The sequence below is a fragment of the Zeus faber genome (genome assembly GCF_960531495.2).
Source record: "Zeus faber genome assembly, chromosome: 3".
NCBI classification, from domain to species: domain Eukaryota; kingdom Metazoa; phylum Chordata; class Actinopteri; order Zeiformes; family Zeidae; genus Zeus; species Zeus faber.
The window spans coordinates 14,684,764-14,699,763 of NC_137190.1; the positions used below are offsets into that span (position 1 = coordinate 14,684,764).

The 15,000-nt window shown below is 42.4% G+C and overlaps 1 protein-coding gene across 1 annotated transcript in view; it reads left to right on the forward strand.

Moving 5' to 3' along the window:
- ush2a (Usher syndrome 2A (autosomal recessive, mild)) overlaps window positions 1–15,000 on the forward strand; it is a gene marked incomplete at both ends in the record, with an annotated part of 168,128 nt that overhangs the window by 24,192 nt on the left and 128,936 nt on the right. Inside the window, 4 exon segments of the mRNA XM_079997229.1 lie at window positions 11–158; window positions 5,551–5,657; window positions 5,777–5,900; window positions 12,558–12,688. Coding sequence (XP_079853355.1) covers window positions 11–158; window positions 5,551–5,657; window positions 5,777–5,900; window positions 12,558–12,688 — 510 coding nt within the window.

Here is a 15,000-nt window from a genome sequence, read left to right on the forward strand (position 1 = left end):
TGTTCCTCAGGTGTTGCACAGGTCGGGGGCGTGGTCAGAGCCTGTGTACTTGGTGACGGGACTGAGGCCTTATCATGTCTATACGTTCACCATGACTCTGTGCACCAGCACCGGCTGCATCACCAGTCTGCCCAGCTCGGGACGCACTCTGCCGGCAGGTAAGACACAGAGACGACCACGCAAACATTTCATCGGAGTGATTCTTTCAGTCTTTTCCGTTTGCACGACCCGCAATTCGATGTGCATTAAGCTGCAGCTGCCATTCGGTAAGATTTAGTATATTATCAAATGGGGTCCAATATCACGAGATTTTTATTGTTAAAAATGATTTAGTCCAGTGATACTCAACCCGCGGCTTTTTTTGCGGCTCGTTAAAGTGTCATTTAAAATTCAATTTAAAAAAAATTCTCCAAGAGTATTTCAACAAATTTTGTCGGGAGACATTGTCTGCAGTATTCAAAACTGGATTTCCCCATGGACACAACAACCCGTGACGGCTTCGAGAGAGAGCGCATCTACAGAGATCTGTTTCCTGGTACTGATCGATGATCTGTTAATTGAGTGGGTGATCACCTGGTTTCCACTGGCAATTTTTTTATTAACTATTCTTATTTAATTATTATTATTATTATTATTATTATATTGTTACCGTATATAAGTAATTACCTGGAGCCACAATTTATCACCGGACCCACCGTGCCACGCGAGACCAGCGTGTCCAAATCCTCCATTGGCTTCCACACTACAAGCACCACAACAGCCTCCATACAAATTATAAATAGAAATAGAAAAACAGCTTTTTTATATCCATCCAATTTTTATTTAAGCCGTTTCACTTCATTTAAGTGCAATATTACAGAGAACACGGCGTCTACCGCTACGGCGCAAAAACCCGGCAGCAGACGTGCGCGGTAGAGTCGTTTGTCGCTTTCTCTACGTAACTCCCGGTTTGCGCCTACTGTCATCCATGTGAATGCAGCGCAACCTGTTCTGGCTCTGTTTTCAACGTGCGAGAAAACATGTGTGACGGTGGGAAAACAATTTTTAGCAAGAAGCTGGTAATAAAAACATGGTGATAATTATATAGTAATGATAATAAATTGCAATTACTGCAATTATCATGATTTTTATTCCTTAATAAAATATTTCTAGTAGCCTCATTTTAAAATGCATAATGGTTTGATGGAGGAAAGGGACGTTTCAGAAATTTGGCTCTTGTGAAAATATTTTTTGTTCATGTGGCTCCTGAGCTGGGAAAGGTTGAGTGCCACTGGTTTAGTCCAATCTGCCACACCTGTGGAGACTATAAACAGTCATTATTGTACGTTCTCTAATGATGCTGAAGTCCCTGCGGGTCCCCGGACCCCCCCCGTTGAGCGCCACCGCTTTATTTGATTCCACACAAAACAAAAATCAGCTGCGATCAAATTTGCTGACAGTGCTCCGGAGGTGCGAGGGTGGAGCGCGGATTTGTCATTAGTATCTGGAGGAGTCCGTCGATGTGCTGTGGCAGTTGTTTGTACATTTGCCACTCGCTGCCGCTTGTTTTAGATTTAAGGGACGCAACCGGGCGCATAATGAATGTGAATCTGCAGGACATCACGGTGGACATTTCTCTGCTTTATCGGCAGCCGTTACCACGGGCGTGTCTGTCAGGGAGCAAGTTGCTGTGTAACCTATGCCACCACCATCTTACAGACACACACACGCACGCACACACGCACACACACTCTTTCTGCGGGTACTTGAGCAGAGAGTGTGCGGCCAGTGTTAACCAGAGGGGATATTCATGGCGGATGGCAGTAAAAACAATTTACTGTTAATTACTCGGAGAAAAATGTGGCAAAGCACACACTCCTCGCTGGCCATGAATCAAAGACACACACACACACACACACACACACACACACAAACACACTGTACTGTGCTAGATTTATAACTAAAATGTAAGTAGGATGAATTACCCATGTTTAATAACTCAGACACAAATCTCAAGGACTAATTGATCAGCGTAGGGTGATGGACATGCACACAGTCACACACACACACACACACACACACACACACCATTTTTATTCTCTATTCTTTTTCACTCTTCCATATTCTATCACTTTTCTCTCAATTCTCACAATTTTCCTCTTTAAATCTTTCAGTCAGTGTCGCTCTCTTTTTGTTTTCAAACATACTGTGCAAAGTACATTTTACTTTTCCGCTTGTACACACGGCGCGGCACAAATACAAACACAGGATCCAGCGTACCTGCATCTTCCGCGCACCTTTCCATCTGTTTGTCTGCTTTCCCGTCTCGCTGTGCGTCTTGCGTGTGCCTGGGTTTTGTTGTGGTGGTGTTTACCTCCTCAGGTGAGGAGGCAGCGAGTGTGCTGAGTGCTCAAGCGGAGGCAAACCTTTCATCTATAAATACACGCCCGCCAGAACGCAACTTTTGATTGTTTCTCTTGCGGCTGCATCTGTTGACATAGCTGCCGTTTTCACTTCATCAAATGCAAAAGAGGTTCTGTGTTTTGTGTTTCGATGACCAGTGACACTGCACTATTGTGATCCTTTGACTTCACGGTTGTGTTTTTTCACGACCGCATCATTGTTGACAATGGTAAAAAAATATATATATATTTCATATTATCCAAAAATTTTTGTAATATTTTTTTCCACACAGGACACCTTTTCGAAGTATTGTTTAAGAGCCACATATGTGATCTACATGAAGGAAAATGTTGATTCATCCATTGCCAGTAGTCCTGTTTTAACTCCAAGACATGATAATAGCATATGCTGTTGAGCACTTTTTTTTTCATCATTAAACTGTTTGTTTACTACGTGACGCTCCCTCGGGTGTAGGACCTCTGTTGTAACACAACAAACATCCGTATCTCGATTATTATTTATTCAGCTCAGGAAGTGTAACTTGGAATAGCTTGTATAAACACACGTTTATCATTCGGAAACTGTGGAGATTTTGCTGAAGTTGTTGGGTTCACCTGTGCCCCTACTTCCTTGCAGATTAATTAAGAACTATACACAGACACACAGACACACACACACACACACACACACACACACACACACACACACACACACACATACACACACACACACACACACACTATGGTTTGAGGACCAGGTACTTCTTACCTCAGTAAGTAGACAGCATGTGACATTAGAGGCATACATATCAGACTGACAGTTTAACACACTAAACATCCAGGTACATTGAGACTGTGCGTACCCGTGTGTGTGTCTATGTGTTGATGTGTTCGCCTCCATGTGACTGTGTGTCTTTCCACAGTTTATTGATCAAAGTGTAAAGTGAGTGGCTAATCAGAGGCTGATGGTGATGTTTTATGTATCCTACATCCATAAAGGCTTGTTCTACAAGACACGCGCGCGCGCGCACACACACACACACACACACACACACACACACTCCAACACCACTCAACAGAACAGGAAGTTTATTGATTTACGCATAATTGGCCTGAGGCCCTTTTTTAAGAAGCGAAATATGCACGGCAAGGGATCACCATGTCAATAAGTGTGTGTGTGTGTGTGTGTGTGTGTGTGTGTGTGTGTGTGTGTGGGGGGGGGGGGGGGGGGGGGGTGGTATGTGTGTGGGGAGGGTGCATGTCTGTGTTTATATCTAATATAACTGTAAGCTAAATGCCTATTGAGACATATTGTCTGAAAAAAAACACATCCATAGACAAACACACACACACAATCAAATGCAATTGTTCCCTGGGATCTGGTCATTTAGCTGCTTTATTACCATTGTGGCAACAGAATTGAACCTTTCCTGTGGACTAATGCTCTCGAGTGTGTTTTCAGGGGAGTGTGTTTATACATGGGGGTGGACAAAATAATCGTCATAAGGAGAAGGGCCGCCTTCAGAAGGGTTTTCAGAACAGCTGAGATCCGTGTTGGAAAGCGGTCAGACCAGCCCTGAACAGTGTGAAGTGGGATACACCGTTCTTCAAGAGGGAGGCCTCCAGTTCTTAGATGAACCAAGGCATACTTCTACTTCACACTCTTTTTGCTCCAGAGCTTCAAATATATGTTCAATGAAGTTCGGATCGGGTGTTTGCCATGGTATTGGTGAAATGCCACTTGAATTTGTTTGTCAAGTATGTTTGTACCACAGGGTGCACCTGGTCTTGTAAAATGGCCGCACCGTGTTTAGTAGTTGGCAACAGACATGGTTGAAGACATTGTTGGCTGACTTCAAATATAAATCATTCAGTGTAAGCAAAAAATATGAAAGATGGATCAGTCCATATTCGTTTTTTTTTTTTTTACTCAGGGGTTTAGTTTATTGTTAGACTGGGCTACAGAGGTCCTGATTCATCTGTGTGTTTGTTTATATTTGTGTTTTGAATAAAATGGAAGTATATTAGTATATTTTTTCTCATGGTATTCAATTGGATATTGGTTAATCATGTCATTTCCCAGGTATTTGTACAACCCTAATAACCAAAATTGTAATGTCTTGACATCCTGCCAACATCTTCAGTGAGCGCCTAATCCGCTTCTCTACTTGATTATTATAAAACAACCAGCTTCCATCCCCCTTCAGAACCCAAACAGAGAGACTAAGGGAGAAGCAGAGGATACAAACAAAGAGAGACTTGGTAGGGAAATTGTGGTGACTTAAAATTGCTTTTCGAAAACTTACATCCAGTGTAGACCACTGAGAAATAAGGTGCCTGTGTGTGTACATGGAAATGTTTGGGCACGAAACAGTGAGAGAGAGAGAGAGAGAGAGAGAGAGAGAGAGAGAGAGACTCTTATCGCACATCCAGCTCTGAGTGTTCTAAATGATGCCGTAGCTCCATTTCAATAGACTGGCGAGCTATCGATTGGCAGTAATTTATGGTTTGATGCACCGAGATGAGCTGCACAAGACAACCTGTCCACTTCCCATTTAAGAGCTCTATTAGAGCTCACACTAACGAGCGTGTGTGTGTGTGTGTGTGCGTGTGTGTGTGTGTGTGTGTGCGTGTGTGCACATGTGCAGATGTGCGCGTGTGCGTGCCTGCTTGTGAAAGAGAGAGTGAGAGAGAGAGATTTAATCTACCACCGCTGCGATCCATTTAAACTGTTTGCCTGCTTTATGCACACACACAAACCCAGACATTGAGGGCTTTCACTGACTGGACACGTCCTTCCTCGTTCGTCTCTCTCCCTGTAAACACTCTGGTTCTCTCCTCAACCATGCATGTTTCTATCACCTTCTCACTTTACCATGGACCCGACGCCCTGACACTCATTAAACAAACTGGGCTGAAATTCCTGCGACAAGAAGAAAAAAAAAAACGACAATAACTGCTGCTACTACTACTGTAGTGATGGGGTGATGCGTAGCAGGGGGAAACGTTCTGGTGTATTTGGAACTTGGAGGTCAGGTTTTTCTTATTTTTAATTTTTTTTCAGTGACTGCAACTGCCCGTAATAGGAGCTTCCTGAAACTGCGCCTGACTTCTGCAGCGCAAAATAATGTTGTTCAGCTGTGAAGGCACATTCTCTCTCTCCTTACAGCTCCAACCGGGTTGACTCCACCGACACTTCATCCCGTAAACGAGACGGCAGTAGCGATAGAGTGGGAACCTCCAGGCCAACTCAATGGACCTCCACCCATCTACCAGGTTTGTGTTCTTTCAGTGGGGATAATATTTACCATCGAATCATCACGCAACTTGCAAAGTTAATAGTTATTGTTGTAGTTTGTAAGTAATAGTTTGTTGTTGTTGTTTCTTTTTCTCAGGTGGAACGGACCGATGTTTCCCTATCAGATTCCCGTGAACCTGTGATGAGGGGGACCAGGTTCCCAGGCAGCGGTTACTACCGTTTTCCCAGTCAAACACTTCCCAACAACACTGACTTTACAGGTTTGTAGTTTAAGATCTGTGTTTAAAATCATGCGGATAATATGTGGACAATCTGTCATTGTGTGGCATGGCTGTAGATTCTACTGCATATTTGTGTGTGTGTGTGTGTGTGTGTTATATGTTTGTTGTTCTGCCATCACTGCACTGTCTTCCAAAGACTTCCCAATCATTGTAAAGGACAATTATCTTTCTGTTTACCAGTGTCATTAGAGAGCTGAGCTCCACAGCCAAACATGTTCTGCTTCATCTGTGAACATCACCCACTCTGACGCTCATAATTAATGACTGCTGATAGTAATCAGCACGACTTGAGCTCACAAAGCTCCTCCATGCCACTTTGGCTCACGGATCTCCCCTTTTTCACGCTGAAACCTCGTACCGCAGTCGCCGTCTTTCCTTATCTAGAATATTTCTTTTTTTTCCCCTTGTGGTCAGCCAAAATCTTGATTGCACATTGAGAATTGTCACAACTTTGATGCCGTTAATGGGACAATGAGCCTGTTCCTTCACCGTTCGCCGAAAGTCTGATCTATGCAGAGATTCATCATGATTCCTCTCACATCCTGAGCTGCTTCGATCAACACATATCTCTTTTGCCTTGGCATTATTTATCTATCTTAATGTCTAAATTTGGAGCTGTGATTCATTATTACCTGTGCATCGTTTTTAGGATGAAAACTATTATCCTGCGACAGTTTAACACACATCCGTCATGTACATACTACTTACTTACCCTCTTTTGATTATATCAATTGCAATGGATTACTTTGTTGTCTCCTTGAGGCCTTCTTCACAACAATGTCAAGTACCATTAAAAAAATAAATAAAAAAATTCTCTCCCCATATTGGTTGAAAAAATCGCTAGAATAATTATGAATTTTAGCTTTTGTTTATTATAATTGTTGTTTGGTGTGGTTTTGGGTCATTCTAAATACGCCTGAAAAGTAAGACTGAAAAGGAAAAAATACTTAAAAAAGCACAGATACCCTTTTCTTCTGTGAATGTGTTCAACTTACTGTAATTACCGTGAGAAGAGGAGTTGAAAATAAAACACGTAAAGTAAATACTCTTAAGATTCTTTGTGCAGTGCTGCACAATGGGCGATTGTCATTGAGAAAGTCTCCCCTCTTGTTCCTTCTCGGTTTCTCCTGGATCCGTAAAGAGTAATGTGTCACTCGCTACTCTGTTTTCATCCCAATAAATTGATAATGATGTTTTTTGTTATTTTTTTTGTTATTGAGAGTATTCAGCCTCTCCTCTCCTCCTTCATAAAGGGTAATGGATCAGACCGGATCTATTCTGGACCATCAATGTGTCGGCAGTCCTCAAACTGGCCTTTTACAATCATCTATACTAATAGCATCATCTACAGACAATTATTCCCGTCGAAGTGCACGGAACAGCGAACAAATCAAAGCCAAATCGGATTATGAATGTAATGCAGTGTAATTCCCCCCGAGAGCTGATTGATCACAGAGGAGAGACTTGTCAATCGCTGATGTCTCGCAGAAACCTTGTGTCTTGTGACCCGGTGATTTATAATATTTCAACTTTGAGTTCAAGCTGTATATGTTTATTTAAGGCACGGTTAGTGATATGAAGTCGCATGATAACTGCTCAGAAACTTGCCAAACATCATAGATGTTTGGCAAATTTTATTTAATATTTTCTTCAGTAATATGTTTCCCTCTGTAGGCAGTGTTTAATGCCAGATATCTTTTTTTGGGCTGTGTATGAAATAGAATGTCACTCTATTTTGTTTCAGAAATAATCTAATGCAGAACTCTGGAAGTATTAATAATTGCAGGAATGGCTTTTTTAATGCACTTTTTGTTTCCTCCGCAGGCCTCCCAGTAGTGGTATTAAGGGCACTTTGAGTGTGGTCAATATTTTCTATGCTAAATATCAGTTTAGGTAACGGCAGGTTTTATAACATGTTAAATCAATGACGTACGTATAACCTAAGTGCCCATTTGCCTTAATACACGACATTAGGTTGTTCACCTTTAATTATAAGGATCGTTTTGTCTGCTCAATCAAAATTGCTGTTTTTTTTTTTTTTTTGTTTCCCCATGTACAGTCATTGTTTTAATATAATCCAATTTGAGTGCATGTTTCCATAAATTATTTCGGTGCATTCACCTGTGAAGTAAAGGCACTTCTCTCTACTAAATGAATTTAGGGCACTTGGGGTCAATATCTCCTCTGGTGAATCTTAGTTAAGATCGGAAATCATTGTTGGAATATGAATACCCTTAAAGTGCCCTTTTCCCATAAAAAAACACATCAGTCCATTTACCTCATCGGTCTTGCCTATGCATCTAACTGTTTACCTTTAAATGAGGTACTCGTACACGTACATATATTAGTAAAGATCCATATTTTTGCCTTATAAAATCAATGTTTTGATATCCACTAAGCTGCTTGATATACACACAATATGAACTCTCTCACATCATTTGTAATGGTTCAGTATTTAAGACTGAAAACGGCTCATTTGAGTTGAGCACCAGTCTCGTATTCTTAATCCAGTTGTATTTTTTTTTTTTCTTTAAACCCTCGAGTAAATGAAGAGAGATGAAACGTCATAAATGCAGTTTTAACAAAAAGGAGGAGAAGAAATAAAAGGACAGTAACAAAAGAAACCTTGGTTAATTCCCAGAGTCTGTCTCCCGCACTCCGCGGTGGCGGTGGCGGTGGCGGTGGCGGTGGCGGCACTGCGGCAGCGGAGCAGGAAAGAGGGAAATGTTAAATGATACAAATTATTTTTCCTTAATTAATTTGATTGATTGCCAGACTTTGAGCGTTTGAGAGGAGAAGGGGGGGGAGAAGTGTGCGGAGGGAAAGTTTGCGCAGACATCATTAGTTTTTCCCCATTTAAAGATTAATCAGAAGAGGCTGGGCTCTTTAATTTTGTCATTTGTATATTTAATGGGCTGCTGCAGAATCTATGAGTGTAATTAGCTGGCTGCCGCACTCTCATTAATACGGCAGGCTCTGATTAATGCCAGCAGAGAGCTAACATGACTGGAGTTATTCAGGTTATGTTGTGTAGATGATTACACACAACCTCCACTGTTTGCTGCGACAGAGGGGAGAAACAATACAAGACCATGTGAAATAATACTCGGGGATAAACAAGACTGATTTAACGCTGTAAATGGTTCTGCGGTCACTGTACGTGTGATATGTTGATTGCAGTCCACCTCCACCGGGCTCCGAGGCAGAGACATTGAACCCGGATGTCATAGGGCAGTCAATACAGTGGTAGGGGAATAACGTCAGGGAGAATAAATGGTCTTCAAAGAGTAAAGCCCGTGTAAATAGTTGAACTGCCTTGTATAGAATTCGCTTCATTTTAAGGCAATAGACTCAGTCACAGGAAATTATGTCACATGCCACCCAGTGTCTCCCATTCTTACCACAGTGAGTTGTTTGGAAATTGAAACACAGAATAATTATGGCACATCTCACAAAATACTATAGTGAGTTAAATTAGTATCATGTGGAAGATGAAAATAATTTTTCCAAAAACCATTTTGAATTTTTTGCCATAATTCTTATTTATTTGTCTTTAAGATTTAAGATTTCTGTGAGGATACAATGCTGTTCTGGTGAACCATTAAGCAACGCACGAGGAGGTTCTGTCCTGGGTAAACAAAGGTTCTTATTGTCATTGTGGGAATTGTGGTCGCCACTGTGGGAACTTACGAAAATGCAGTTTCAGATTCATCTTTTGTCATCTTTTGCCAAATCTCACAAGAATGAACGCTTCTTTGAGTTGAAAGAGGATATTTTGTATAAAGGGTCCCGGAGTTTCAGTATGTTTTATCCATGCTCGGCTGCTGTTTGCACTTGTGTGCATGCTTCGTCTTTCTTTTTCCACAACATTGCACCACTCAGGTATTATCAGGGTTTTTACTTCAAGTACAGATGGCATTTTTCTCACTCTTGTCCGTCTGAGGAAACCGTGTCCAGCAGATGCATCAGTTACCAGAACGTGTGATGTGTTTAAGTTGAAGTGTTCTACTGAGTGTGAAGTGTGTACTGTACACATGTTTGTGCTGTAATGCAGTAAATAATATGGACGTGGCTGCTTCTAGTACTGTCCCAATGAGAGGTTGCAAGTGTCCCTTAGGTCTGTTTTCTTTTTTATTTGTGTGTGTGTGTGTGTGTGTGTGTGTGTGTGTGTGTGTGTGTGTGTGTGTGTGTGTGTGTGTGTGTGTGTGTGTGTGTGTGTGTGTGTGTGTGTGTGTGTGTGTGTGTGTGTGTGTGTGTGTGTGGTCTGTGTTAACATTGTTGAATGTGCATATGAACGTTATTCTATAAAGAATGCGTTTGCCGTTCCGTATTGTTTGGTTGATTTGGGGTTAGGATCGGTCAGGATGGGGGGATGGAAAGTGGTCAAACGAAAGAAAGGGGATTTTAAGCGGTGAGAGCAAGAAACAGAAATGATGTCAGTGGAAGAGATGGGAGGCAAAAAAGGAAAGGGAGATTAAAAAGGTCAAGAAAGAGACGAGGAAGGTTAAAAGCAAAGCAGAGAAAGAGAGAGGGGAGAGAGAGAAGGTAGAGCGAGAGGGAGAGAGAGTAGAAGGTTAAAGGGGGATAATGTAATGTCAGATATCTGTCATGGCTTCTCTCGTCTCTGTGTGGACAAGGTCATGAATGTAAATGACACATGGCTGCTGGATGTACAGCATCTGAGTGGGATGTAGAGAACATTGTTGTATTTTATAATCTCTACAGTATCAAGCAACAGAAGCCGCCGGCCTGTTAGCTCATCTTCAAGGGTAAAATCACTTACTTTTCATTCATTATGCGCAAAAAAGTTGATGTGTGTGCGGCTGAGATGGACAAACATGTGTCATTCCACACATTGTCTTATGGTAACCAGGAAATGTTCCTGGGAAATGAAATGAAAATGATAAACGTTCCTATATGATATTTTGTGACATCATAGTAACCATTGCTCTTAATTTTGCCCTGTTTTTATTTTTATTGATTTTTTTTTTTTTGTCAATACATTATAGATACTGTCAAAGGATTTGGAGGACCCTTTTTAAAGTTTTTTTATGTCGTGTTTGTTTTTGTTATTTGTTTTTATAAATTATAAGTAAAGTTATGAATAATAACAATACCGGTGGGGTAAAATTACGTGTGAAGCGAGTTAAGCCCCTTATAAAATAAATCAAATGGATAAAGTGTGATTGCACACGTAGGATTTTGTGGTGAACATGCCATTCTGTATCGTTATCCATAAAATTGAAATAAAAACCATGCTATAAGTGACGTGAAAGCGGCGTTTTGATCTGATCTGATCTGGTAGCGCTCGACGTTGAGTGAATCAACACAGGAAAATGATGTTGCGAGCGTCAGTCTTTAATAAACCCGAGACTGCCTCCAGTAAACTTCTCAGATGTTCCCACACTTCTGTTCCCTAAAGAGACCGAAAGACAGAGCTAAGAAACCACACTAACACACACTTACGCGCACGCACGCACGCACACACACACACACACTCTCACACACACACACACACACACACACACACACACACACACACACACACACGAACGCACTCTCCCTGTCTCTATGTGGATCTAGTAGCGGATTAAGATCCAATCTCTAATCGAGAGTAACATGGTATGGCAGCACGTTGCCGGAATTCTCAGCTCTGGGTGTGCGGTGAGGTTACAGGAAGCGCTACCCGTCTCGGAGGGCTTCAACTACTTTCCCACAAAAAAGCTTTGATTCACAACACCGCACGGCAGGGGCCGGCAGCGCGACAGGGAATCGGGAATATGAAAGATAAACAATAGAAACGGCGAACCTTTCCTTCAATGGGGGACGCCTGTCGATCATTTGGACGTAATTCTTGTGAATGACATAGTTTGTGGAAAAAATAAAATAAAAAATGATAAGAATGCTGAATTATCAACTGGAATGCATTTGTATCCTGTCGGAAAAGACGACAGGATGGAATGCCTGTGTAACGTGTGTATTAAACGTGTGCGTTGCATTTATTTGACTCCATCTTGGGAAAGGTGCAGCAGTGTCTTTGAGGCGAGCGTGGCGCTTGAAGTTTCACCCCTAAATCTCAAGTAGTGTTCGGTGGTTTTAGGTGGAAGGAGTGAGGGATTAGAAGAGATTGTTATCTGCCCTCTCTAATGGAGCGCATGAGGAGGGAGGCGGGTCAGTCAAGTGAAGCCCGTGTGTTTTCCCTGACGTGTGTTCCAGCTAAGATCAGCGCCGTCTGCAGGATTAAAGTGGATCCGGCGAGTTTAGAGCTATTGGGAAAAGGCGAACCTGATGGAGACGTAGCGGGGCATACACCGAAAGGCTCGTCCTTCCCTTCCCCCCCCCCCCCTGCTCTCTCTTTCGCTCTCCCTCGCACGCACACACGCAAATGGCTGTAAACTTCAAAGGTTGATTGAGGAGAAAACTTCATCTTCATCATAGACTTCATCTTGATGATGTGGAAGACTAATATCTGCTCCCGGATACGCCGCACAGTGGTGCAGTGAAGTGTTCTCCTGTGGGACGTACATCACGCTACATCTCTATTTATTCTTTTTTTTTTTTTTTTTTAACTCAAAACCCTCTCTCTCTCTCTCTCTCTCTCTCTCTCTCTCTCTCTCTCTCACTCTCTCGATCCAGGTATCCGGCTAAGCTTCAGGACTCGGTCGCCGAATGGCCTTTTGCTCTGCGCTTTCTCTCCCGGGGGTCAAGAAGAGTTCCTGGCTTTGCAACTCCAAAACGGACGCCCTCACTTCCTGTTTGATCCACAGGTAGGGGACAAAGCTCACTCTTAACATAGTTGTTTCACTTTTTGAAGGAGGAAACCGCCTCGCACTGCAGTTTAACAGCGCCGATAGTTCTGATCACAGTCTCGCTACCACTGTGAGCTAAAATGCTTGCCTGTCCTTCTTAAAACACTCGGGGTCATTGTGTTTTATTTGCTGTTGAAAGTGTAAATGATGTCCTCGCTTGATGAGGAGCGTCCAAAAACGAATATCTCAACTCGAGTATTTGTCTTTCTTGCGTGCGGTGTATGGGATATAACCCCTACACACATGGCCATTCAGACCATATTATGACCCCTCAGCTCATCCATTGCACCCCAACCCACATTCCCTTGTTTCTGTCATTCTCTCCTACACTGTTGTGTTCTTCTGCTAACTTTCCCCATTGGCTTTACTTGGTCTCTCTTCTATGTTATTCGCTAAGTAACCTGTCTCACTCCCCTCTAACTTCATTCCAATTAAAATAAGTGGTACATTATTTCCTGTCCTGATTGTCGTCCAAAAAAACAAAGGAATTCATCGCACTCTCAGGGTTTAGTGTACCGCGCTGTACCTTCTTCCATCCAAAAAATGGTGACCGTTAAAAAAATCCCTCCGGTTACTGCATATCTTGTCACTCTGCTCCTCCACTTCCTCTGCCCTCGCCATCTGTCTTTCTCCGTCTCCATCCCGCTATCTCCGACTCTCATTTTATAAATGTGATCTGCCGCTCCTCATTGGTTTCTCTCGGGGAGAGAGGGATGGGGGGAGAAACTTTGAAAGTGTGTCAACGTTTGAATTGGACTGCAATTAACTCATTCCCTGCAGTCATCATGCGTGAATACCAATTGCAAGCTAATTAAGTTTTTCACTCATATGTACACACACGCGTGTGCTTGCACACACACACACACACGCACACACACACACACACACACACACACACACACACACACACACACACACACACACACACACACACGCCACGCTCCTCCCAGATACAAGTAACAGGGTTAAAGAGTGAACATCTTCAATGATGAAAGTGATAATGGCAGATGATTATCACAAATATGATTCTATGTGAAAACCAACTCGGACACAAATGCACACATACCTTTTTTCCCAGTTTGAGATATATATATATTTAGATACTGTGTTTGTGTGTTCATTTTCCCTATTTATGGTACAGTAGGTGTGGGTCTGTTTCCAAACTCGGTTGATTCTTTTGTTTGGATTTGTTAATGGCAATTAACAGGTAGGTACAGTAGTGGTGTCATGGCTTATTAATGTTGTCCTATATAAATATATTTGGGCCCATTATTTTCCCCATTTGAGTGCTGAGTTTCCTAATGGGATTACCAATGCGGGGGGTGTGTGCCTTTCTAGTATGCCTAGAAAATCGTGCACGTGTAAACCTCAGCTCATATCCGTGCAGGCGTGCTTACGGGGAGACACACCATAAAATGGCCGGAGATGTAGACGCTGTCGCAGAGTTTGCAACCAATCACTAAAGCTCTGTAAGCTGAGTTAACTGGCCTTCCTGGCTGGGAGACTGATCATAGGTTTTATGAATTGTGCCTACCCAACTCTTCATCTCCCTAACGACACAAAACGCAGGCAGGACTGCCTCGCTGTCTGTTTCGATGAGATGGCAGATTTTCAGGAATGAAAGTCCATTCATCGTTTGGGTTGCCAGTCTTACATAAATTTGGGTCATGTCTGTTAAACTTGTCACTTTTTAATGGTGTCAGTATAAACGGTGGCGTCAGACCCTGACATCAGTAAAATTGGTCAGTCATGCCAAGATTGTTTATCGATTGTTTGTCATACTGTGTACTCAATAAATACGATGCACATACAGTATGCGTACGTAAAGTATATTATTTTAAAACAGTAAAGATTCCTTGAGCAGCGTTTCCGAATAAAATCTTTGCAAACTGAACTTGACTGTTTAAAAAAAAATAATGTTAAGCCAAAGTGTGTTGCTTTGGTTTTGTTTCATCAGCTCTGTTTCCTTCTTCCCGGGGTGACAAGACTCGCTGCAGCAAAATTAGCTGCATCACGTCTGCATTTTTCACATCGGCAATTCAAATACACGGACAACCATTGTCAGTGTCTTATATGCAACCCATGCAGGAAACCTCCACCCACTGATAGTACTCTGTTGTGAAAGAGGGGGAAACAGAAAGCGGACAGCGGAGGAACAGTGGATGCATGGGGGGGGGGGGGGGGGTGCACGGGAGGTGAAGGAGGAGGGTAATAATGCTGCAGAGATTGTGGACAGTTGATCTGAATGTCATCCAACGCAGGAGCAGAAT